This window comes from Corythoichthys intestinalis, chromosome 8, assembly GCF_030265065.1.
Source record: "Corythoichthys intestinalis isolate RoL2023-P3 chromosome 8, ASM3026506v1, whole genome shotgun sequence".
NCBI lineage: Eukaryota > Metazoa > Chordata > Actinopteri > Syngnathiformes > Syngnathidae > Corythoichthys > Corythoichthys intestinalis.
Window position 1 is genome coordinate 33322190 of NC_080402.1, and position 23366 is coordinate 33345555.

Below are 23366 nucleotides of genomic sequence, written 5' to 3' on the forward strand. Positions count from 1 at the left end.
AACCTCTTAGTCCGGGAATAACAAAAATAAATAAAAATTCAGCCTTCCTTCAGGTAACACACTACTGCTTTTGTCCACAAACACAGCCCAACTCAACAAAAAAAATAAATAAATGAAAGCTCCTTTGGGCAGCTTTAAAATCACATAAATTAAATAAAAATGAAAATTGGGGAGAAAGGGATAAATCTCAGTTCACTACATTTCTCACAGTTTAATTAACATTAACAGTAGAAAATACATAAAGGATGACACTTCTCTCTAAGTAGCTCCTTACTCAAGTTTTGCAGGTTAGCAAATTCACACAGTTTAATGTCATGCTAACGCTGATGCGGGTCGGACTTTCAGTAGCAAAATTAATGGTGTGTTCCCCACCATCACAACATTAACATCTCTTTACATTAAATACTGTGGCTGCAGCTGCTGCTGGCCGAAAAAAACAAAAACAAAAAAAAAAAAGCCGGCCAATCAAACGTGCATTTGAGGGGAAAAAATGGACTGGGACACTCAGCAGCAGTGTTGGGCACGTTACTTTAAAAAAGTAATTAGTTACATTACTCACTACTTCTTCCAAAAAGTAACTGAGTTAGTAACTGAATTACTCTATAGTGAAAGTAACTAGTTACCAGGGAAAGTAACTATTTCCGTTACTATAAAAAGAACTTGTTATATGTCAAAGAATTTGAAATTTTGTGAGCAGTATTCGAGTCAGTGGAATAGAGAAGAACAGACAGGTAGTTAACTTGTTAGGTGCTTCAGCAGATTTGAATTGCTTACCACAGATGTTGACACAAGCTTTGCCCCGGGACATAAATTACACATTACATGCAGGTTCTTTCCTTTAATTTCGCCAAACTTGAAATAGTGTCTATATCTCCACCTCTTAAAGGACAATTTTTCTTCTGAATGCTCTGCCATTCCGACCCTGTGCATCTGTTTTGCGTGTGTGTTTGCCGCGCGCGCTGTTCCGGTTTGCTTGTGAAATCACCGGCTCTGATTGGCTTACTATGACACATGACTCTAACCCTCAGCCAATCACAATCACTTCCATCGCATTTCTCGAGGGGCTGCATTCAGGTAGGCTCATTTCCCAACAATTCACGTCACCTTCAAAGCATCTGCCGTCATCAAGATAGAAGCAGAATTATTGCTGGCTGACAGTGGGAGATGGGAACGAGGCTAGCATCAGGTGTAGCAAACACAAAAACGTTACCAAACTTTGGAAAGCATTGTCTAATTGAATGAGCCGGGACAAACAGCTTGGAATCAGAAGTACGTGCGCTATTCTCGAACCTGAATGCACCCCAAGTCTTGGATGACAAATCAACAGAGCAGAGAGTTGACTCGACACGGCTGGTAGTTTCTTCAATTTATTCAGCGTAAGTAACGCACCGCTTTTGACTGTCAGTAACGGTAATGGCGGAAAAACTAATTAGTTAGATTACCCCGTTACTGAAAAAATAACGCCGTTACGTAACGGCGTTATTTATAACGGCGTTACTCCCAACACTGCTCAGCAGTGAAAAGGGGTTAAGGTAATTCTGAACATAATGAAAATAATTCACTTAATAATGGTAGGGTCAATTCTATTCATACAACATATGGGGAGACAATCTAAATTATCTATATAACTGAAGTCATTATATAATGCAAATAAGGTTGCTTAAAAGTTGGTGGGGACAATTTAAGCATCCTAAAAAGTTGGTAGTGTTGTGTCACTACCGTCCCTATGCAAACCTACGTACGCACTTGTCTGTGATACACATAAACCAAGATTCCAAGCGCTTAGAGAGAGACGATGATAGCGAGATAGCTAGATAGATTTCCCTCAAGAAATTGCAAAGCACATGAATCTAAACTTTTGGCAAGTGAGCGTATGCATAAAGCAAACCAAAGCAGTGTGAATAGTGGGAGTATTGGAATGAAGGCTAAGAGACACTTAGGGCTTCACATACTTTATATTTAACACAAATTAACAAGATAAAAAGACATTGAGCCACTATAAAATGTCTACTTAGAATGAGGAATAAAGTAAATATATTAAGATTCAAATATTTCCCATTACCTAATAAGGAATAAAAGCATTCACCACGTTGGTGTATTTCAAATGAATTTAAAATATATTTTTTATAATACTGTATATAGTTTTTTTTTTATTTTTTACTTGAACATTTTGGACAAGTTAAATCTAACTGTGTGTGAAAAGTGCTTGACAAATGCAGCTATTCGCACAAAAACTAATCTAAATGTGTATGCTGAAATACACAGCATATCTATAGTATGGTGAAGCACAATGGCACAGTTTTTTTAAACAGGGTTTGCATCATTATCAAAACCATGTTTTTTATTTATTCTACTCAATCCATTTGATGGATTGAAGTTGAAGATTTGGGAGGGCTTTTCAGTGGACTTCCTGTCTGGACAGGAACCACACCTTCATGGGTTCTTTCTTCCCCTTCATGGTGACCGGGCCTCGGTATGCCAGGTGGAACTGAGGGTCTGCGTTCTCGGCGGACTGCAAACACCTGGAAAACAATTGGAATCCAATAAAGGGAATTTAATGACCAACACAGCTACAGTATGCCTTTCCTTACCTGTAAGTATACTCTGAAACATTAATTTTGCCTTTTTCCCCAGTGGTTTCCGTGCGACTTGTGAGGTTGACTGTGTTGCCAAAAAGGCAGTAGCGGGGCATCCTCTGGCCAATCACCCCCGTCACTACCTCTCCCGTGTGGATCCCGATAGTAATCTGCAAAAACAACAATCTTTCCTAACAGCTCCCTAAGAAGTACTTGAAAGCAATCTAAAGACTATTTCCTTGTCAAGCGGGGGCCACTGCGGTGGTCTTTAGAGCGTGAAGGCGCTCTTGAATGAGAATCTATTTTTAGCTCGGGGAGCGTGAGATGTTTTGAGGGTGTTTTTGCTCTGAAACTGCACTGCTCTTCAGTGTGTGGCCAAAATAAACAGGCTTTTTCTTATAAAGAAGCATGCCTCGCAGTCAGTGATGCAAGGAAAAAATACAAAAAGGAAATTTAAACAAAGACAGTCTGTTGCTTTAAAACTGAAACCCGTATTAATTAAGTAAATATGTGAAAGAATGGCAGACTAAGACCTACTGTACGTATTTCTATCGTGCCAATTAAAACATAAACCAAGTTTTCCTTCTAATATCATTAAGACTTGTTAGTAATTTTGCACCAATACTGACACTTGTATTGGAAGGGCCCCCGATACAGAATTAAAATGCAGGCATTGTTATCGGCTAATAATGTACCGATGCTGCGCAATGTGTACTGTTTGAGATTGAGATTTCAAGATGGCCGCCAGTTAATAACGGCACTGAAGAAGCACAGTGAGAAAAAGCAGCAGCAGTAGAAGAAACAGAAGAGAGTATTCATATTTTCTCTTTTACTAAAAAATGTTATTAGAAACACATAGTCCTTCTCCAAAAAATAGCATATTGTGATAAAGTTCATTATTTTCTGTAATATACTGATAAACATTAGACTTTCATATATTTTAGATTCAATACACACAACTAAAGTTGTTCAAGCCATTTATTGTTTTAATATTGATGATTTTGGCAAAAAAGTCAAGAAAAAACAAAAATCCCTATTTCAAAAAATTAGCATATCATGACAAGATACTCTAAAGAAGCTACTAACCATAATCATCAGAATCAACGAATTAACTCAAAACCCCTGCGAAAGATTCCTGAGGCTTTTAAAAACTCCCAGCCTGGTTTATTACTCAAAACCGCAATCATGGGCAACACTGCCGACCTGACTGCTGTCCAGAAGGCCATCATTGACACCTTCAAGCAAAAGGCTAAGACACAGAAAGAAATTGCTGAGCGAATAGGCTGTTCCCAGAGTGCTGTATCAAGGCAGTGGGAAGTCTGTGGGAAGGAAAAAGGGTGGCAGGAAACGCTTCACAATCAGAAGAGGGGACCGCACCCTGAGAAAGATTGTGGAGAAGGCCCGATTCCAGACCTTGGGGGACCTACAAAAACAGTGGACTGAGTCTGGAGAAGAAACATCCAGAGCCACCAGGCAGAGGCGTGTGCTGGAAATAGCATAAGTGCCTGACATGGGCTACAGAGAAGCAACACTGGACTGTTGCTCAGTGGTCTAAAGTACTTTTTTCAGATGAAAGCAAATTTTGCATGTCAAAATATATACTGTATATATATATATATATATTTATATATACAGTGCCTTGCAAAAGTATTCGGCCCCCTTGAATCTTGCAACCTCTCGCCACATTTCAGGCTTCAAACATAAAGATATGAAATTTAATTTTTTTGTCAAGAATCAACAACAAGTGGGACACAATCGTGAAGTGGAACAACATTTATTGGATAATTTAAACTTTTTTAACAAATAAACTGAAAAGTGGGGCATGCAATATTATTCGGCCCCTTTACTTTCAGTGCAGCAAACTCACTCCAGAAGTTCAGTGAGGATCTCTGAATGATCCAATGTTGTCCTAAATGACCGATGATGATAAATAGAATCCACCTGTGTGTAATCAAGTCTCCGTATAAATGCACCTGCTCTGTGATAGTCTCAGGGTTCTGTTTAAAGTGCAGAGAGCATTATGAAAACCAAGGAACACACCAGGCAGGTCCGAGATACTGTTGTGGAGAAATTTAAAGCCGGATTTGGATACAAAAAGATTTCCCAAGCTTTAAACATCTCAAGGAGCACTGTGCAAGCCATCATATTGAAATGGAAGGAGCATCAGACCACTGCAAATCTACCAAGACCCGGCCGTCCTTCCAAACTTTCTTCTCAAACAAGGAGAAAACTGATCAGAGATGCAGCCAAGAGGCCCATGATCACTCTGGATGAACTGCAGAGATCTACAGCTGAGGTGGGAGAGTCTGTCCATAGGACAACAATCAGTCGTACACTGCACAAATCTGGCCTTTATGGAAGAGTGGCAAGAAGAAAGCCATTTCTCAAAGATATCCATAAAAAGTCTTGTTTAAAGTTTGCCACAAGCCACCTGGGAGACACACCAAACATGTGGAAGAAGGTGCTCTGGTCAGATGAAACCAAAATTGAACTTTTTGGCCACAATGCAAAACGATATGTCTGGCGTAAAAGCAACACAGCTCATCACCCTGAACACACCATCCCCACTGTCAAACACGGTGGTGGCAGCATCATGGTTTGGGCCTGCTTTTCTTCAGCAGGGACAGGGAAGATGGTTAAAATTGACGGGAAGATGGATGCAGCCAAATACAGGAACATTCTGGAAGAAAACCTGTTGGTATCTGCACAAGACCTGAGACTGGGACGGAGATTTATCTTCCAACAGGACAATGATCCAAAACATAAAGCCAAATCTACAATGGAATGGTTCAAAAATAAACGTATCCAGGTGTTAGAATGGCCAAGTCAAAGTCCAGACCTGAATCCAATCGAGAATCTGTGGAAAGAGCTGAAGACTGCTGTTCACAAAACACTCTCCATCCAACCTCACTGAGCTCGAGCTGTTTTGCAAGGAAGAATGGGCAAGAATGTCAGTCTCTCGATGTGCAAAACTGATAGAAACATACCCCAAGCAACTTGCAGCTGTAATTGGAGCAAAAGGTGGCGCTACAAAGTATTAATGCAAGGGGGCCGAATAATATTGCACGCCCCACTTTTCATTTTTTTATTATTATTTTAATTATCCAATAAATTTTGTTCCACTTCACGATTGTGTCCCACTTGTTGTTGATTCTTGACAAAAAATAAAAATTTTATATCTTTATGTTTGAAGCCTGAAATGTGGCGAAAGGTTGCAAGGTTCAAGGGGGCCGAATACTTTTGTAAGGCACTGTATATATATATATATATATATATATATATATATATATATCAGGGGTCGCGTTAACCGGAAATTTTCCGTCGTTGACCGGTTTTTTAAAACGGTGACGGAAAAAACTGAGGTCCGTCAGTCATTTTGACAGGTTGCAATTCACACCCCAGACCACAGGGTGGCATATTAATTAGCTATTGTCTCTCTTAATGCATGATGTCGTTGGCTATTCTGTCAGAATATTGTAGTGTAACCGGGGTCTGGCGGCGGCACCGTGATTGACACATCAACGCGAGGTTCTTATTGGTGCACCCGGTGTGCCAGCGCGTGATCCAATTGGTGGACTAGATTGCCGCCTGTGTATAGACAAGTTTTCGAGGTACCGGTTTACTTCCTTATGTCTTCCTTCCCCTTCCGTTTCCGCCTGTTTACCATTGAAGTCAATGGCGGTGGAATCGAAGTTGGAAGGTCTTTATACAAGATCCCGGGAATGTTATTTTGATGTAGGCGGGTGGAGAACCAAGCCAAGGCCTCCATGCTTCGTACCATGTCGATTTCCAAACCATGGGTGCTCGTACTCGTCATAAGGAGATGGACAAAACTGACAGCTCCTGCAGTCATGCCCCCGCTGTTATGGAAGGTAATGTGCTCTAAAAATACGAAACCTAAAATCTGGCGCAGGAAACGACTTGTTGCCTTTGCTATTGATATTACGATGATGATTGTAATTACGAAGTTTAATTGTTTTTACAACAACTAGCTTCTGCTACTGCTGCTATCCGCCTGTTGCTAATCGTGTTTGAATGCACCGCATAAATCCAAGTGTTACAAGTTTTTATTCGTTTGTTTACAGCTGGGAAACGCTGTTATAAAAGGGAAGACAACTTGACTTGTACGTTGATGGACATATATCGAACATATATCGTTTGCGTTCCACAATGATGATGACAGCTCGACTCCCGGGAGAGGTTGAGAGAGAGGCAGGAAATTGTGACAGACTGTGGTTCGCCGAGATCGCCGTGATCCAACTACGAACTTGTGAACGGCAGCATCTTTAAATATATGCTATTTGAGCTGGAATTACCGAGGACGGGAAAAAAGCACATCTAAATGCCGCCGAGGGCCTCCGTGATGTCGCTATTTGTTTACGAGGCTCCGGAGCTCTGCGGTCTGATATCACATTCTCGTATGCTATTTTTGCAATACTTTTATAAATGTGATTTATTGACCTGTTTTGGAGTGCACCAATCGTTTTAAAAAAAAACAAGAAAAGGAATCATGTCTAAATGTTTTATTGCGATCAATGCCTGCAATAAAAAAAAAAAAAAAAAGAATGACATACTATCTGTGTTAACATCATATGTACATAACCTTGTAGCATTTCCTTGTAACAAAACAATCCATGTCAGCCCTTCTGCAGTCGGCAAATGTAATATAACTTGTAATTTCACCACATTTTGGTCGCTAATGGCCGTAGTATCAATCCATTCCTCACGTTAACACAGGCTGACAGTTGTTAATAATTTTGTCCACGAATGATCAACGAAGTGACACGAACTGCTATCCAATCTCATCTACGTGTCATCTAGGTCGTGCTGAATCAATTTTTGAAGATTCCATGGGTTGCTCTGGCTTGATTTTGTAGTTTTATCGTCGTCAATACACTGCTAATGCACTGCTACTCAACCGGACCGGAAGTGCGAAGCAGACATTTTCCTAGATGGCGGCGCCCATATTTCGCTCAGGAAACTTGTCTATAGACCCCAATCACATGACGTCACAACTCCGCCCCCTGACTGGAGCAGCCATATTGTCCGTCAGCTCGTCGTGTTTACACATTACCGCTACGTACATGCCTCCTATTACGGCGTGTTTTTCTGCTCGTTAACATTAATAATCAAAATGGCGAAGGTGTGTGTGGCGGTCGGTTGCAGTAACAGAGAAGATAGACGGAGAGACTTGAAGTTCTACCGTATTCTGAGAGACCCGAAGAGGAGAGCGAGATGGACTGCTGTAATTCGACAAGAAATTGGGGCACCAAACGATCACCACAGACTATGTAGTAGTCATTTTATATCTGGTAAGATGCATTTAATATATATTTAGAAGATTTTGGGCTGACAACCACAATTAAGATCATTGTGTGACGTTGGTGATTGGGGTCTATATGGTTGCCTCTTTTTCTTTGGGAGTGGAGTTGTTTTGTTGGTGTTGTTGGCGGTAAGCAGAGTAAAAAGAGGGAGAAAAATACAACTTCAGTGTCTAATTTTTCGCCGCCAAGCAAGCGTTACAAAATTAAAAATGAAGGAAAACTAAATACTATTGAATATGTCATCATTATCATTTTAAAAATTTCAGTGACTGGTAAAAATAGATTATGACTGGATTTTTATGACCCTGTCAGTCAAAATGACAGACAACGAAAATGTCTAGCGCAACCTCTGATATATATATATATATATATATATATATATATATATATATATATATATATATATATATATATATAAGGTCTAAGGAAAAGTTGAAGTTTAGGAGAGAGAGTTTCCGAAAAGGTACAATGTAAACAATGCTGTGAAGACACAGAGATAATCAAATCAAGATTCCTATTATATGCCGATATTTTAAGCTGTCAAATCCCACCTGCACGGGCTCGTCATCCACTTTGACCTGTCCTGCGATCTCCAACATGTCCAGCGCGAGGTGGCAGATGGATTTGGCGTGGTGCGTGCACGGCTCAGGTAGACCGCTTACCGTCATGTACTTGTCACCCACTGTCTCCACCTGCAGAGAAAATTTTTCATAGCTTCCAATGGTGCTGCTTTATTTGACAAGTCTCGTGTGAGCCCACTGAAGGAGTTTAATGTCTTTAAAACGCAGAGCAGCCAAAAATAAACCCAGTGATAAACACTTACATCAGCTTTGAGACATTGAGATGGTGGTGTTGGGATGGGGGGGTTCAAGCAGCGGGACCACCAGGCCATTCTGCTCATAGAGTAAATATTACTTCTTTTGGTGACCCAGTGCCTGAAGCCAATGGAGGCTTAGCTGGAAGTGGCTGGGGTCTGTTTGACTCCGAGTGCATTCTCGTCTGAAAGCTTGCAGTGTAAATCTGCCACGCGAGCTCCATAAAGCCTTGCGCTCACTCTCGAAAGCTGCTCTGTGTTGTTTAGAAGTCGGTACTACTGTTCCCCAGGCTAAAAAACTCGAGTCCACTACTATAAATAGTCGGTTGCAGCACGCAATAAAGGTGTTACATCACATTTTTGCACCTGAGGGTCACTGCCGCATCCAAACATGCATCATCCCATTCTCCGAGCCGTTTATCCTCACGTGGGTTATGGGTGTGCTGAAAACTACCCTGGCAGACTTTGGCCAACACCCTGAACTCAAGTACACCAGCAAACCTTGGGGCGAACAAAGGCTACAGAGAATGAATGTTCAGATGAAGAGGTTTCCAATATATTGAGATTACATTTTTATTTTCGGAGACAAAACAACATAATAGAAAAATATAAAATACGTAGATGGGGTTTTTATTTTTCAAAATAAATTTTAATTGGGGGCACAATGAGTTGTAATGGAACTGGAAATAATTTTCCCCCCAAGATTAAAATTTTAATTTCAGACCCCCCAAAAATTTTTTTTTTTTTCAATAATAAAGTCATATTTTAGAGTACTAAAAGCCATAAACATACTGTGATAAATATGTAGTTTCTAATTCATAATATTGCTCGAATACCGGTTGTCATTTTTTAATCAATAAAAACATCTAAATCGAGTCTTTAGAAAAAAACTAATTTTACAAGTATTTTTTCCCAACACATAAAATCATTCTTTAATAAAGTATTTATAACTACAAATCAGAATTTTGCAAGGATATTTTTCTTTTTGAATAGAATTTTTTTTTGACAAGAATCAAGTTACTTTTTGAACGTGAAGTCACAATCTTACTAGAATGAAGTTGTATTTTAAGAAAATTATCTTACATCAGATTTAGGTGCAGTTCCCACGAGAATGAAAAACGAATAATGTATCGACGATAATTTTTTTGTTTTTTAGGGAACAGTAACCATCCAATGAGAAGCAACTATTTTTTTTCTGACATCGATCATTTTTTTAAACTAAAGTCAGTACACTGAGCCCTCATTTTTCGCTGTGAATGGGGACCAGAACCCGTCGCGATAAGTGAAAAACCACAAAGTGCCCCCCCCCCCCATCCCCCCTAAAAAAATATTTGCACTGCACAACGCCTTCAAGTAGGGGGCTGTCCTACAGTCCGCTTTAGTTATTTGCAGTCGGTTGCAGTTAGTCAACACATGCAGGGATCCAACGCCAGATTTAGGTTGAAAAAGTACGAAAGCTATACCGCATACAAACAGGAAGGATTTTCTCAGCAGTGATTTGGTAGAGGATTCAAGGTAATTATTATATTTTTCGTACCATGCATGCATTTTGAAACATGAAAAAAATCAATGGAAGAAATTGGCCGCTACAGCATTGGCATTATACTTCGCAATATTTACATAAAATAACTGCTAACTGCACATTTTTTTATGCTTTTAAACAAAAATCGAGACTGTTTTACATCCCTATCTATAAAGAATTTAGGGATTTAAGCATTTATTCACAAGAATTTTTTAACGGAAAAAGCTCTTTGTTTACATTTGGCGGCCGCAAATTTCCTTACTGACTAGCCTCATAGTTCGCAATATTTATGTAAAATAAATGCTACCGGCACGTTTTTTTTTGCTCTTAACCAAGAATTGAGACTGTTTTACATCCATATCTATAAAAGATTTATTCACAAGAATTTTCATTGGAAAAAGCTCTTTGTCTGATTTTCCACTTGGTCAGCTCTGAATTGGATCCGCGCGCCGACAATACATTATGAAGTCTATGTATTTATTCAGCTTTAGCACTGGAAAAAGTTTTTCACTTTTTTTTCCTAAAGTATAATTAAAAAAAAAAAACTTATGTAGTACATATATATATATTAGTGCTGCAACGATTCATTGATTTACTCGAGTATTCGATTAGAAAAAAATATTCGAATTAAATTTTGTTGATTCGAGTATTTGTTTAATTAAAGTGGCGTTGTCATGTTTATTTTGAAAGTGTTTGCATTTAGTTTTATTGATTACACTGCCCTCTGGTCTGCTTTGTTTCACATGGCTGAATCCAACTTCTCCCTGTTAAGACCAACGTAAGCTAAGTTTTTGTTTAACATTCATAATTTTTAATGCATTCATTATTTAGTTTAAACTGTAGATATATTTAGCCCGTTTTTTGTGGGAATATGTGTCTGAACCATTTGTTAAGAGCATTATATAAAAAAAAAAACTTTAGCATTTTATAGCATTTAAGCTAGCAGACTTTTTCCTATGTAAGTTAGCCAATTGTTCTTTTGTTGTACATAGATCCTCATTTTTTAAAAACTCGATTACTCGATTATTCGAACTAACTAGTCCATCAATTAATCGATTACTAAAATCTTCGATAGCTGCAGCCCTAATATAATATATACAGTGCTGCTCGAAAGTTTGTGAACCCCACAGCGATGGTCAGATTTTTTGTAAAAAAAACTAAAATAACCTTATTAAATGTTAAGTTATACCCAAATCCACAATACTGACATTCCAAATAATGGACTGAAACAAAAGAAATAGTTATATTGTCATTCTTTATTTAACAAAAGTGGTTGATTTAAGAAAAACTCAGATATCATGTGTGCAAAAGTATGTGAACCCCTTCAGTTAATAGGATATTGCGCCTCCTTTTGCAGAGATTACCTCAACCAAACGGTTTCTGTAGTGACTAATCAGCCTCTCACATCTACTTTGGGGGATTTTTGCCCATTCTTCCTTGCAGAACGCAGTCAGTTGAGAGAGGTTTGATGGGCGTCTGGCATGAACTGCTCGCTTCAGGTCCCGCCACAGCATTTCAATGGGATTTAGGTCAGGACTTTGACTGGGCCAGTCCAGAACACGAATCTTCTTCTTTTTCAGCCATTCCTTGGTTGTATTGCTGGAATGCTTTGGATCATTATCATGTTGCATGATCCACCTTCTGCCAAGCTTTAACTTCAAAACAGATGGCGTCAGGTTATGTTCTAGGATTTGACAATATTCCTCAGAATTCATGATTCCCTGGACTATGTGGAGTTGTCCAGGTCCTGAGGATGAAAAGCAAGCCCAGATCTTGACATTCCCACCTCCATGCTTCACTGTTGGGAGAAGGTTCTTTTGGTGGTATGCAGTGTTGACTTTTCGCCAGACATGGCGGTTTTGGTTGTGACCAAACAGTTCAATTTTGCACCTACATCAGTTGATGAAAACTCTTTTTAATTTAGTCTCGACAACACAACTGTTAAAAAAACAAAAAAAAAACTACTGAATTGATTGATTAGGAAATCAGGTTGAAATAATAGAAAATTCCAAAATGTTGAGGGGGTTCACAAACTTTTGAGCAGCACTGTATGTATATGTATATATATATATATACAAATAAATGTTTTTTAAGCACTTCAAATGTAATAATTATGTTTTAAATATGTTACTGTCCCACCGAATTATTTTTAAACAAGAATAAAGTAGAAAAATGCGTGTCTTTATTAAATGTTTCATTCAGTGAGTCTACTCAAATCCGCTCATACTGCTCACTTACACACAATGAACTGCCACAGCAACTGTTTTAACAAGTTAAACGATGACTGACGCATGCGTCGCTTTGAAGTAAGTGTCTCTGGCAAGATCCAACCGTATTAACTTTAATAAGCAACTCCAGTGCACTGCCTGGCCAAGACAAGCGGCAGGAGTGATGGTGAGAGACTACGTGATCAGATCGGGACAGCTCTATAGTATAAAATACTGCATTTACTTATTTATTGTTTTTGTAATTGAAAAAAATCTGCGATGGTCGGAGGGCGTGAAGTTTGAAGCGCGAAGTAGCAAGGGATCACCGTAATAAGATATCATGTCATAGAATGTCAAATTTCCAACCTTGTACACGTAAGGGTTATTTCGCGAATCGGTCAAGATGTCGAAGCGGGTGTAAACGTCGTTGAGCAGGTTGACAATCTTGATGGCGCCCTCGGCAGATGCGTGCTTGCTGCAGAAGGCGTTGAAGCCCACGATGCCGCTGAAAAGAATGGTAACGTTGTCGTAACGCTTGGCCGGGACGGGCCGCTTGTGTCTCAGCTCGTTGGCAACAGACGGCGGCAGGACAGAGTACAGCAATCTGAAAGCGGAAAGAAGAACAAGAAGAGGATGAGGAGGACGACTGACTAAATTGTCTAGTGGCCAGATTGGACACAGTCCTTTTTGGATGCTCACTTTTTCGCTCACCCACCACCTTTTGGTCATTTCTACATTCTGGCTGCATTTGGATGGAAGGCTTGTGTTTCTATGGCAACCACTTAGATCGCGCAGGCTTGTTCAAAGCTTTCAGCCATGCAAAAATCTATACAGTGGAGCGTCCAAGTCCAACCTATTTGCTCCAATGTCACCGTCTGCTTTCATGTGGATCAATTCTAATAGAATTAATCTTTTCTGCATAACACACCTTTAACGGAACTGGCAATGTTTTAGGCACCATTTGTAACGTCAATTTCAAGATTGGGCACAATACTGACATTAACAACACATACAGTACATCAGCACCTGTAAGTCTTTTCCACTTAAAGTCAATCAGTGCTGCTCCCCTCCTGAAAATGAATAATGCCGAGCCTTTAGTCGAAGATCAGACTCACTGAGAATCAATAGATTGTCACCTTGCTAACGCTTGGCTTCAGCATGACTGAAAGTGTTTAAAAAATGTCAATTGGACAAATTTACTTTTAAAAGGGCAATAACTCGTTTCATCACGGCAGCTCATTTGATTAGTGTTTTCGTTTCGTTTTTTAAACTAAATGTTTCCATAGTAAGCATTTTTTAATCCAACTCATTGAACTCACCGGCTGCCATTGACAGCGATAGGCCTCGAACCCATTTTGACTGTGAGAGATGGTAGCAAATACTGTAATTGCTGGCAGACCTCACAGTCAAAATGAATTGGATGTCTGGCGCAGTGAGTGGTACTGAAACATGAGCATTTACTTTCAGTCCCCCAAGTTTTTCTCAATTGCTTTGGTACGTTTCTCAGATTAGACTTGCAATTCTCAAAACTACTTGTTCAATCCTCACAACATTGCATCATTAGTGCACATCAAAAAAGCAGTTACTCATTCCTTTGAGTAAGTTGAAGATGTTTTTGTGCATCCATGCAAGTGATTTTGTACAATTCTCTGCTGTTTCCTACATTATCAGTTGGATCTGTCATGATGGTCAAAACTGGATTATCATGGGTCTCTATTGAATAGTCTCACCACTAGGGTTGGGCATTGTTTGAAATTGAACGATTCCGGTTCTGATTCAGCGTTTCGAGTCCGGTTCTGAACGATTCTCGATTCCGATTCTTTTAAGAGGCAGGGTAAAAAAAATCCAGGGTAAAAAAAAAAAAGCATATTTTTTTTAAAGTCTTAACTTCTCGATGATTTTTTTATATTAAATGAACTTCTCACACTCGGGGATGGCGTGGCTCTGTGGTAGAGTAGTTGTCCCCCAACCCAGAGGTTGTCCGTTCGATTATCCACCCTGATGAACTCGCCTAAGTATCCTTGAGCAAGATACTGAAACCCACATTGCTCCTGGTGCTGCGTCACCAGTAGGTACAGTAGATGGCAATATAGTGTAAAGCGCTTAGAGCACCTTGAAAGGTGGAAAAGCGCTATACATGTACAACACCATTTACAGGGCTAATTTTAATTTGTATATAAATATCAGTCTCTGAATTTGAGCAATTTTTCTCCACTTGCCGGTCAGAGCATCGAAACGAGGAATCGAAATTTAAATTTTCGAACGATTCAGGGAGCATCGGACTGTTAGAACCGGTTCCCATCGATGCTCGATGCCCAACCCTACTCACCACCCACAACATCTAGTCATTACTTCATTGCATAAGCGTTTACATGAAAAATGGATGAACATGTCAAAATATGTCAACATGTGTGTGCTTATTTCTTAGCATTTTCATTACTTATCTTGCGTAACTTATTTTAACCAGCCAAAATTTGTAATAGTTTGGGATAATGTGAGTTTCCACCACACCACCATAATCAGGGAATGGTTTGCAATCCACAACAGAATGGTAATGAAGTTTCTACCACTATACGCCCCATTTCTCAATCCCATAGAAAAATCTTTCTCCTGAAGGAGATGGCAAGTATATGATCGCCAGCCTCACAATCAAATGACTCGCCTGGATGCCATGAATGCAGCATGCCGTGACATCACAGCAGATGCCTGCAGAGGCTAGGTAAGGCATTCAAGAAGATTCCCTCCACACTGTATAGCAAGACAGGGCATCCGTTGTGACGTGGATGAAAATTTGTGGCCAAACAGAGAGGGACGTCAAGATGTGTAGAAAGAATGGGGTGGGGGGAATCCCAAAAGCATTTGAAGTTTAGTTGTGCCGATTGTCTTATGTTCACATTTTTAATTTTGCTTTTATGTTATATTTCCTTGTGCTGTCTTTTGCTTTCTGTATTGCAATGACATAGTCTGTCAAGACATTGCAAAAACAGTAAAAGTGTAAATGGAATCTTGACCAGTTTCTTGCAATCGATTTCTCTCACAGAAAGGTGTAACTTTCAATTTTCATCAAAACCTACGTACACCATCTTCAGCATCAGAGCCTTCCCACCAGAGTAACTGTTCAATTGACAGCATGACTAAGCAATTTGACTCTCTTGTCTTTACACAATGAAACAAGGACTTGTAATTCTCACAGCACTGAAATGTTCATTGACACAGAAATTTAATTTTGAGCGATAGACGATGTATTTTGCACAGAAAACTGGCCTTGGCAGGTAATCCATGTTGTTTTGCTACTTGTGCAACATGCTGTGAGGATTGAATAAGTAGTTTTGAGAATTTCAATTCTGAAAAAAGCACCAAAGAAATTGAGAAAAACTGTAAATGAATAGTAGAGGTGCACGATAATTATCGGACCGATAATAGGAATTATGACGTCATCCCAATAAATCCAATAACATAATATATTATCGGCCCTATTGATAATATTTTTGGCACGGTGTCGGATTTGGATTTGTACGTTTGTTTCCACTCCTGTTTTTCCAGTATGCAAAGTTTTGTTACCGTCTTTGTTTTGTTCATTATAATAATGTCATCATGAAAATTCTGGTTCGGTCAAAGCAAATCTAAGCTGAATCAACCACTCGTATTTTTGACCTACAGGTTTTGAAAAACTCATATATATATATATATATATATATATATATATATATATATATATATATATATATATATATATATATATATATATATATATATATATATATATATTAGGGCTGTCAAACGATTAAAATTTTTAATCGAGTTAATTACAGCTTAAAAATTAATCGTAATTAATCACAATTAATCGCAATTCAAAGCATCTATAGAATATGCCATATTTTTCTGTAAATTATATATATATTCTGTAAAATAATTTGTTGGAATGGAAAGATAAGACACAAGATGGATATATACATTCAACATACGGTACATAAGGACTGTAGTGGGCATTTCACTCTATTATCATTTAAATCTGTCTATGCTGTCCTCAGTCCGAAGCGTCTACTTTTTCCAAAGCTAGACAGCTAGTGAACGACGCCTTAATAATCAAACTTCTTCCTTTTTCATCTGATTTATTAATAAAATGGCCTCAAACCACTGTCCTCTTTAGACCGTAGTGAAACTCCCCAAAAAAAGTACACAAGCATTGCATTAGCAACAACGTTAGCTTAGCACGCTATACAGGTTCACTAAACATAAACAAAAAGCGTCTCATACAAAAAATATAACATTTCGCTTACTAACATAATATGTACATTCTTTACAACAACCATACTTACGGACAAATCTTGTCCAAGGATCATATAAGCACAACATTACAATGGAGGCGTCAGCCCGAGACGTCGTGCAGCCATATTGAACTGGCAAGAAAGCAATAAACCATGTCGCAAAGCGACCACAAGAGTTCGCTGTTAGACAGCAGTAAAAACCTTGCTCTAAAACTTATCGTATCGGTATTGGCCTTGAGGGGCAGGAAGTTATCGATATCGGTTTCAAAAAATGGATATCATGCACCCCTAATGAATAGGAAATCTTATCGCTGTCAATCGCAGTCAAAGAGATTAAATTAGGGTTGTCCCAATTACATATTTTGTGCACCTGAGTTCGATTCTGAGACTGAGATTTTGAGGATCTCCCAATAAAGAACATCCAAATGCAAAATACTTCCATACTTCAGACATTATCACTATTGCACGACGCTATCGTGATGTTAGCATCCTGTGACAGATCTTCTTAAAATGGTGTAATTTTACTGTATAGTGTGTGCGCTTTGAAAACATATTTAACGCATTCACTCCCATTGATGGTAATTGGCACCTAATCCATTTTAATCCATTGTTCTCTGAATTTACATTTATTTCTATTTGTGCCATTGATTGTGCTAGACATCCAATCATGTGACGTCCAATTATCATTCTGTGGTGAATGGAAATTAGTTTATTACAGCTCCTCAATTTAATTTTCTATTTGATATTATTATTTTATGTACGTATGTATTCCACCAATGCATTTTTATGCATAATTGTTCAATGCAAATTCAGGCATGGAAAGGCTAGCAGTGATCATTCACCTGTCTGTTTTCTTCTTCTCATCTTCCAATGCCCGGAGTGTGTGCTGAAGACGGTCAGTGAGGATCTCCAGCTCCTGGGTCAGCTTGTACTCCTCGCGGAACTGCTCGCCCAAGAGCACCAAGTCTCGTGTGGCGTCGTGCAGCGGGATGTCGCTCAGGTACAGACCCCTTCGTGTAAGGTCGTCCAGGTTCATCACACTTTGTAAACAACAACACACAGTTCAGGGGCAATGTTGTTTTTGTGTGAATTCTTGCAAAACATATAATATTTTTTTTCCTCCACTTTTTTGGCGTGCCGTACAGTCCACGCATTTTGACTAATTCTCACTATTCCAACTTTGAAAAGCACACTAAACGTAGGCTCTCTTGCAATTTTTTCGCTAATGTTTACATTTGTGACAAAAACGCGGGGTTCTTAAAAAAAAAAAAAGCCCCATTAATTTCCAGTTGCAAATTTAAAATGTCAAACAATCAGGAAATTAAGGCAAATATACGTCCATGCCAATGAGGATCATGTACGTCCATGCAAATGACGATCATGTACATCAGGGGTGGGCAAACCGGTCCTCGAGGGCCGCAGTGGGTCCTGGTCTTTGTTCCAACTGACCCAGCACAGATAGTATAACCAATGAGGTTTCAGCAGAAATGAGAAGCACCTGACTGCAATCGACTGATTGCACTTGTAAAACAGCAGATTGGTGAAAATGTGTCCTCTTAATGGGTTGCAACAAAAACCCGCACCCACTGCGGCCCTTTGTGGAATAGTTTGCCCACCCCTGATGTACATCCATGCCAATGACGGTCGTGTGAGTCCATGCCATTGACACCCATGTACGTGGATGCTATTGACGCCCACAGACTTCACTTTCTTTGGGTGATTTCAACCATTCCAACTTCGGACTAATTCTTTCATTCCTCATGAAAAATATTTTGGTAAAATTCCACCCAAAAATTTTGCATTGGACCTGATAGAACAGGAGTAGCCAACTCCGGTTCTCGAGAGCCCCAATCCAGCTTGTTTTCCATGTGTCCCCCCTTTAAAACACCTGAATCAAATGATCAGCTCATCAGTAACCTCTGCAGGAGCCTGATAACAATCTTGATTATTTGAGTCAGGTGTGTTGCTGCGATAGAATAATTTGACTCCTTTGCCAATGTTATTGGATCCACAAATACCATTGCCTCCCATTCATATTGAACTCTAACCCACAAACAAGTCTGTATTGTGTCTTATTGACAGTGAACAGGACCCACAAAATCTATACCAATATATGTCAATGCCATTGGCAAAAATACACTGATCCCTTGCTACTTCGCGCCTCAAACTTTGCGCCCTCAGTCCATCGTGGATTTTTTTTTTTTTCAATTTAAAAAATAAATAAATAAATAAAATAACAACAGTATTTTATTTGAAAATGTTTATATGCATGATCTAAAACCAATTTATAGCATAATTATTACATTTGCAGTACCTAAAAACCTTTTATAAAAATACGTATATATATTCGTGCTTTTTTTTTTTTTTTTTTAATACTTTGGGGAAAAAGGGAGAAATGTATTTCTTTCCAATGCTGTTAAATCTGAATAACACATTGAACACACTGGGGATAAAAAATAATATATTTTTCGTAATTTAAATAAGCCCTGCCTCTACTTCACGTATTTTTTTATCTTTGTTGGGAGGTGGGGGTGGCCCCCATTAACCGCGAAAAACGAGGGATCACTGCAAACATCAATTCGACTGACTAGAAGTGACATGTAATCAACAGGAGGTGACCCAATCCCAACAGATAGTGAGCCCGAAATGCCTCGAAATCAACAAGAAGTGCCCCGATATCAGCAGAAAGTAAACCCAAAATGCCTGCCAAAAACAGGAAATGACCAGATCTCAACAGGAAGTGACCCACAAATCAACAGTAGGTGACCCCGACATGCCCCAAAATCGACAGGAAGTGAGCCCAAAACTAGTGCACATCAAAAAAGCTGTTTCGCATTTCTTTCAGCAAGGTGCGGATGTTTTTGTAGATCACATAGAATAATGTTTCTACACATGTGTATGCGTATCTGGCAAGTTTATGATCGCCAGCCTCACACTCAAATTACTCTTCTGGATGCCATGTATGCAGCATGAAGTGACATCACAGCAGATGCCTGCACAGGCTGGATAAGGCATTCAATAAGATTCTTTCCACGCTGTATAGCAAGAGACGACAGCCATTGTGACGTGGATGAAAATATGTGGCCCAACAGGGCTTGACAAGAATGTCATGATGTGTAGAAAGAATGGGGAAAAATCCTGACATGTAGCATTCAAAGTTTAGTCCTGCCGATTCTTATATGTTCACATTTCTAATTTTTCTTTTGTTTTTTCTTTGATACTCAGTGCTGTCTTTTGCTTTCTGTATCACAGTGACATGGTCTGTCAAGAAATTGTAAAAACAGTAAAAGTGTAAATTGAATCTTGTCCAGTCTTTTGCATTCAATCTCCCACACACTAAGGTATAACTTGCAATTTTCATTAAAATTTACGTAAACCATTTTCAGCATCAGATCCTTCCACCAGAAACTGTTCAATTGAGAGCATGACTAAGCAATTTGACTGTTTTGTCTGTACACAATGAAACAAGGACTCCTCATTCTGACAGCACTGACATGTTCATTGACACAGAAATTACATTTTGAGCAATAGACTAAGTATTTTGCACAAAAAAATGGCTTTTGCAGGTAATCCATGTTGTCTTGCTGCTTGTGCGACATGTTGTGAGGGTTGAAAAGTAGATTTGAGAATTTCAATACTTATCTGAGAAACGTACCAAAGCAATTGAGAAAAACTAATAGTTAGAGACTGCAAAATGCCACTTAATGAACAGGAAGTGTCTCCAAAACGCCACAAGGTCAACATGAAGTGTCCTAGGTGTCATAGCAAAGCTACCATCACAATTTTGCCAGAAATTGGCATTTTCTAGTTGATAGTGTTACTGTGCTTGTGACAGTGGAAACAACAGGATACTGAATTCTTTCATCCAGTATACGGACATTCTATTTCCGCTTGGGGCAAAAACAACTTGAAGCACTTCTTTCCAGTCAGAACTTTAAATGTGTTTTGTTGAACACTCTATTTTCTGACAAGTGCAAATGTAGACTTGCCGGTTGTTGCGATGCAATTGCTATGCAATTTTGTCAATGTCCAAAAACGACTTCATATGTCACGTATCTGTGTAAAATTGTACTCGGTTGTTATAATATTCCTATTTCCTTGGTAGTATGGTCACTTTTTAAAAGCCAAAGGCAAATAAATGCCAAATCTTTTGCTGAGGCTCACCTCTGACACTGCAGTTTTTTTGTGGGATCTCTGGACAAAAGAGGCTTGTGTGAACTCTCTCTGACCTTTCTGTTTGAGTCCCATATCATATTTCTGTCATGCAAGGTAACAACCTTTTGCATATACTCTGTGCGACCTGCATGAAAATGCTTTGACGAAGGCTAGCGAGGCCAATGATAGTGAAAAGAGATCATGAGTAATTTCCAGATTTCGTTGCTTATTTGCTTTTTTTCCCCTAGAAAACATCACGAGAAAGCAAGAATATGCAGTAAACGCGCAGTGCAGGGTGGTCATACCTGGGCGAGCAAAGAAAGAGGATGTTTTCAGCTTCGGGCAAATATATCATCTGTCCTTTCAACCGCAGACAGCTGATCTCTACCCCTGTCAGCTCGTCCTCGTTTTCCACCGTCTCCACATTAAGTAGACCCTCCTGCCAGGATTGCACCGCATTTATTAATATTTCATTGAATATTCCACAATAAGACAAGCCTAAAAATAGACAAAAAAAGAGCTAGAACGCACTGCCAGGCACAGGAAATATCTGCATTTTTTTGTCTGAATTTGAAAAGAATATAGTGAACCTAAAATTAGATTTTATAAATTTTTTGATAAGATGGACTTACTAAAATTTCAGAGATGTGATCTCAGATTTGGAGAGTCTGCTGAATGTAGTCATCAAAAATTTAATTTATCCGTCATGTTTGTGTCAACAAGCCTTTTGTTTTTCCACATTGTTTTAAAATAAGTTGATTTTGAAAATGCATCATTTATATGGACATGACACAATAATGTGTATTTCATTAATATATATAATTTTAAATAGAATTGTAAATTAATAAAATATTAATTGAGAGAAAAATAACATGAATAAAAACAAATACTCTGGTTATGACCCCTAATAACATTTAAGTAATAAATATAAAAGCATCAATAACAAATAAACATTAATAAAAATTAAATGTTTTTTTTTTTTTTTTTACAGTAAAGAAATGTATAAACCATTGAATAAACAAATAAAAAATTAAAGTTGCAATTTTATATTTATTACTTAAGCTATTTAAAAAATATAAAATAAATAAGAGAATATTGACTGTTTTCTTTCATTTTTCAAAAAACAAAAATAAACTAAGTTTAAAGATTTAAAAATAAATACATAAATATGACAATATTTACCCCTAAATGCGTGCCCTATGGAGAGTTAGAGTGGCACATAATTAGTTACAAAATAAATTACAGGGAAGTCAAGGCTAACTTCTCCGATGGGAGGCCCCTGGGACGACCCAGGCCGCGATGGAGAGACTGCGTCTCTCAGCTGGCCTGGGAACACCGTGGGGTCCCGCCGGAGAAATTGGTTGAAGTAGCTGGTGAGAGAGATGTCTGGGCTTCCCTGCTAAGGCTGCTGCCCTGTGACCCAACCACGGATTAAGCGGTATATAATGGATGGATGGCTTCAAAGTTGGCCAATGAATGTACAGTGGTATGAAAAAGTATCTGAACCTTTTGAAATTTCTCACATTTCTGCAAAAAATCACCATCAAATGTGAGCAGATCTTTGTCAAAATCACACAGATGAAAAGCAGTGTCTGCTTTAACTAAAACCACACAAACATTTATAGGTTTTCATATTTTAATGAGGATAGTGTTAGGGATCCTGCCCCCTGAACACTGCTCCTCTACTTTGTGTGTATGTGTGTCTGCCTTGATTGCAGGATTGGACAGATGGGTGGGCCTGGGACCAGGTGCAGGTGATCATCGTTAACGGCTTACTTAAGCCAGTCCCTGGCCTCACCTCATCGCCAGATCAACAACTCCACTCCAAGCGTTTGTGACACTAGCCCTTGATAATTCTAGAAATCTGTATTGCCTTGCTTTCGCTCATTTTACCTTTGCTCACAGATCCTGCCTTCACAACTCACCTGCTTACACACCAACCGCCCGCCTGACTATTTGGACAAAGACTGCCTTCACATACTGCAATAAACAATTGTTACCACTGCCACCTTGCCTTCCTTCTCTGCACTTGGGTCCCACGCTCACCCAGAAACCCAACAGATAGTATGCAAACGATTACAGAAGGGGGGAAACTAAGTAAGTGAACCATCATATTTTAATATTTTGTGCCCCCCCCCCCCCCCCCCAGTTGGCAGCAATAACTTCAACCAGACACTTCCTGTAGCTGCAGATCCGTCTGGGACATCGCTCAGGACTAATCTTGGCCCATTCTTCTCTACAAAACTGCTGTAGTTCAGTCAGCTTCCTGGGATGTCTGGCATGACTCGCTGTCTTTAGGTCATGCCACAGCATCTCAATGGGGTTCAAGTCAGGACTTTGACTTGGCTACTCCAGAAAGTGTATTTTGTTGTTCTGAAACCATTCTGAAGTTGACTTACTTCTGTGTTTTGGATAATTGTCTTGTTGCAGCATCTATCCTCTTTTTAGCTTCAGCTGTCTGACAGGCGGCCTCAGGTTTTCCTCCAAAACATCCTGATAA

At 39.1% G+C, this 23366-nt stretch overlaps 1 protein-coding gene across 1 annotated transcript in view; it reads right to left on the bottom strand.

The window, feature by feature from the left end:
- Positions 1-1499: 1499 nt before the first annotated feature.
- gucy1b1 (guanylate cyclase 1 soluble subunit beta 1) overlaps positions 1500-23366 on the bottom strand; it is a 37506-nt gene continuing 15639 nt past the window's right edge. Inside the window, exons 8-13 of the mRNA XM_057843338.1 lie at positions 21172-21305; positions 17554-17751; positions 12810-13047; positions 8452-8592; positions 2592-2746; positions 1500-2522 (exon numbers count right to left, since the gene is read on the bottom strand). Of these exons, the coding sequence (XP_057699321.1) occupies positions 2399-2522; positions 2592-2746; positions 8452-8592; positions 12810-13047; positions 17554-17751; positions 21172-21305 (990 nt within the window). The 3' untranslated portion in view covers positions 1500-2398. The remainder of the gene's footprint in view (positions 2523-2591; positions 2747-8451; positions 8593-12809; positions 13048-17553; positions 17752-21171; positions 21306-23366) is intronic.